This window comes from Phytophthora infestans, genomic scaffold (genome assembly GCF_000142945.1).
Source record: "Phytophthora infestans T30-4 supercont1.14 genomic scaffold, whole genome shotgun sequence".
Classification (NCBI taxonomy): Eukaryota; Oomycota; class Peronosporomycetes; order Peronosporales; family Peronosporaceae; genus Phytophthora; species Phytophthora infestans.
Genome location: NW_003303745.1, coordinates 1,844,236 through 1,846,387, shown reverse-complemented (window position 1 = coordinate 1,846,387; position 2,152 = coordinate 1,844,236). Strand labels below are relative to the sequence as shown.

Below are 2,152 nucleotides of genomic sequence, written 5' to 3'. Positions count from 1 at the left end.
TGCGAGCGGCTTCCTGAACGAGAAGGACTTTGCTGAGCAAGTTGCTCCCCAGCGCTCTGCGAGGTTATTTATAACAGTGCGAGTACCCTTCAGCTCACCTATGCGTGTGCTCACGGTGCTGGCGCAGTGGTGTCCATAATCGCCGAAGCTCCTAACGGAACGCACCATCTGGATGGAAGCGAGCGCAGCACGCCATCTCTAAAGTAAACTTTTGAGTGCCATTCGGACCGTTGCCGAATCGCGGAAATTGTCACACAATCGCACGACCGTACTGGGGCTTGACAACGCAACAAACATCACTCCTGAGCGCAGCAGGAAGATTCTTGTGAAAGACGGGGCTGATCGCGACAGAGGCCGCAGCACAGCTCTCTCTCTCTCAGAGAGTCTCTGCATGCCAAGCGGTAGCCATCGCATCAAGGTGTTCGATGAACCGGGCATATGGAGGAGATCACAGCCTGCATTGCCATCTTACGACTGCCAGACGGTGGCCAGCCATTGGCGATCTTTGAGGTAAACGTCGAAGAAGTCAGCATGTATCTTTCTGAAAAACCTCGATTCCAGAAGGAACGTGTGGGGATTGTGTGGGGTACACCAAAGATCGGTAGCATAACCGGGGCTTGAAGTGAGGTTTTTTAAATGCTTCGCACTGTGCACCTCGCACGCACATCAAAGCGCCGGCCAAATCCAGAGGTCAAAAGGGAAAAGGAATCGGAGGAGGTAAGCCCCTCAAATAAGAAGCAACACCGATAGGAAGGGATCACCCCGCACTTTGGAAGCTAAGGTATGTTTGCCCTCGGCTCACTCATCCAACGGCACCCGCGTCTCCCCCAAGACGAAACGGCCTGTCTTATTACAGTACAGCTCACTAACTACTTGCTCTCATCGCTCCCTGTCGCTTTAGAACACTTTTCCATTCACGCATAAAAGAGAAAGCGTCGAACATGACCGATTTTATCCGCACTATTTGGCAAAATACCGCTAGCGCCAACGGCGCTCAGCAGCGGAAAACTACGACGGAGGCTGTGCAGCCCGTGGACCAGATCCGCCTGCCGCCGTCGGCCGCGGCCCCCTCCGTGTCAGCCTGCGAGCGACTCATCAAGCTCGAGCCCCCGTCGTCCCCGTCGACGTCCTCGTCCGCTTCCGACTCGGACTCGGGCAAGGCTCAACGCATGGCCCGCGTGAACGCGCGCCGCGACAAGCGCAAGCCGCTCGAGGCGGCCGATGTGACCCACGCCAGTGCCAGCAAAAAGCTCAAGACAGAGGCTGCTCTGGACCCTAGCGGTGAGGAGCGTCTGCGCGCTATGGAGGCGCAGCTGGAGCACTTGGACCCGGACTCGAAGGAGGCTAAGAAGAAGCGTCGCCTCATTCGCAACCGCATGTCGGCACAGCTCCACCGTGAGCGCAAAAAAGCGTACGTGGGGCAGCTGGAAGACCAGCTGCAGGCCAAGGAGAAGGAGCTTAAGGCTCTGCAGGACCAGCTTGCGGCAATGGCCGTCGAGAGCGAGCAGCTTAAGCAGAAACTCGGCCGCAAGGAAAGCATCGAGCAGGAGCCACAGATCAAGGCGGAACCTGTTCCTCTCGAGAAGGTTGCACACGCTGAGTCCGTTATGGTTCCCAATGAGCCGGCCGTTGACTGGGCCGCCTGTCTGGAAGACATGGACGAGGCCATGGTGGGCGAGGACCTGCTGTGCGACCTGGACGAATCTCCTTTGGCCGCGTACGGCCTGACCCCGATCAGTGAAGACCCCGTGGCGGCCGCTTTGGCCGAGGAGGAGCAGCGTCAGAAGATTGAGGCGCAGACACAGTCGCATCACGAGATCCACGCGGCCAAGAAGAACCTGGCTATGATGATGGCCATGATGTTCTCAGTGACTTTCTGCGGCCAGAGCGAGTCGGTGGCCAACGTCACAAATGGGAGCAACTTCTCGTCCATGTTCAACGCTGTGCCCGTGAAGGAGCTGTCCCAGATGAGCATTGCTTCTCGCATCGTGGCCTGCCTGGAAAAAACCTCGTGGGAGGATTTCCAGGATGTATCTTCGTGGACGACGTCGGCCGCCAGTGCTGCCGCGGCCGCCGCCATGGCCATAACGGCCGACAAGAAATCTCGAACTCAGCAGACGAACTCGCCGTCGGCCGCGTCAGATGTGACGGA

General features: G+C 57.9%; 1 protein-coding gene across 1 annotated transcript in view; it reads left to right on the top strand.

The window, feature by feature from the left end:
• Positions 1-703: 703 nt before the first annotated feature.
• PITG_09279 (bZIP transcription factor, putative) overlaps positions 704-2,152 on the top strand; it is a gene marked incomplete at both ends in the record, with an annotated part of 2,459 nt that continues 1,010 nt past the window's right edge. The window contains 3 exons of the mRNA XM_002903518.1: positions 704-781; positions 902-1,717; positions 1,973-2,144. Of these exons, the coding sequence (XP_002903564.1) occupies positions 942-1,717; positions 1,973-2,144 (948 nt within the window). The remainder of the gene's footprint in view (positions 782-901; positions 1,718-1,972; positions 2,145-2,152) is intronic.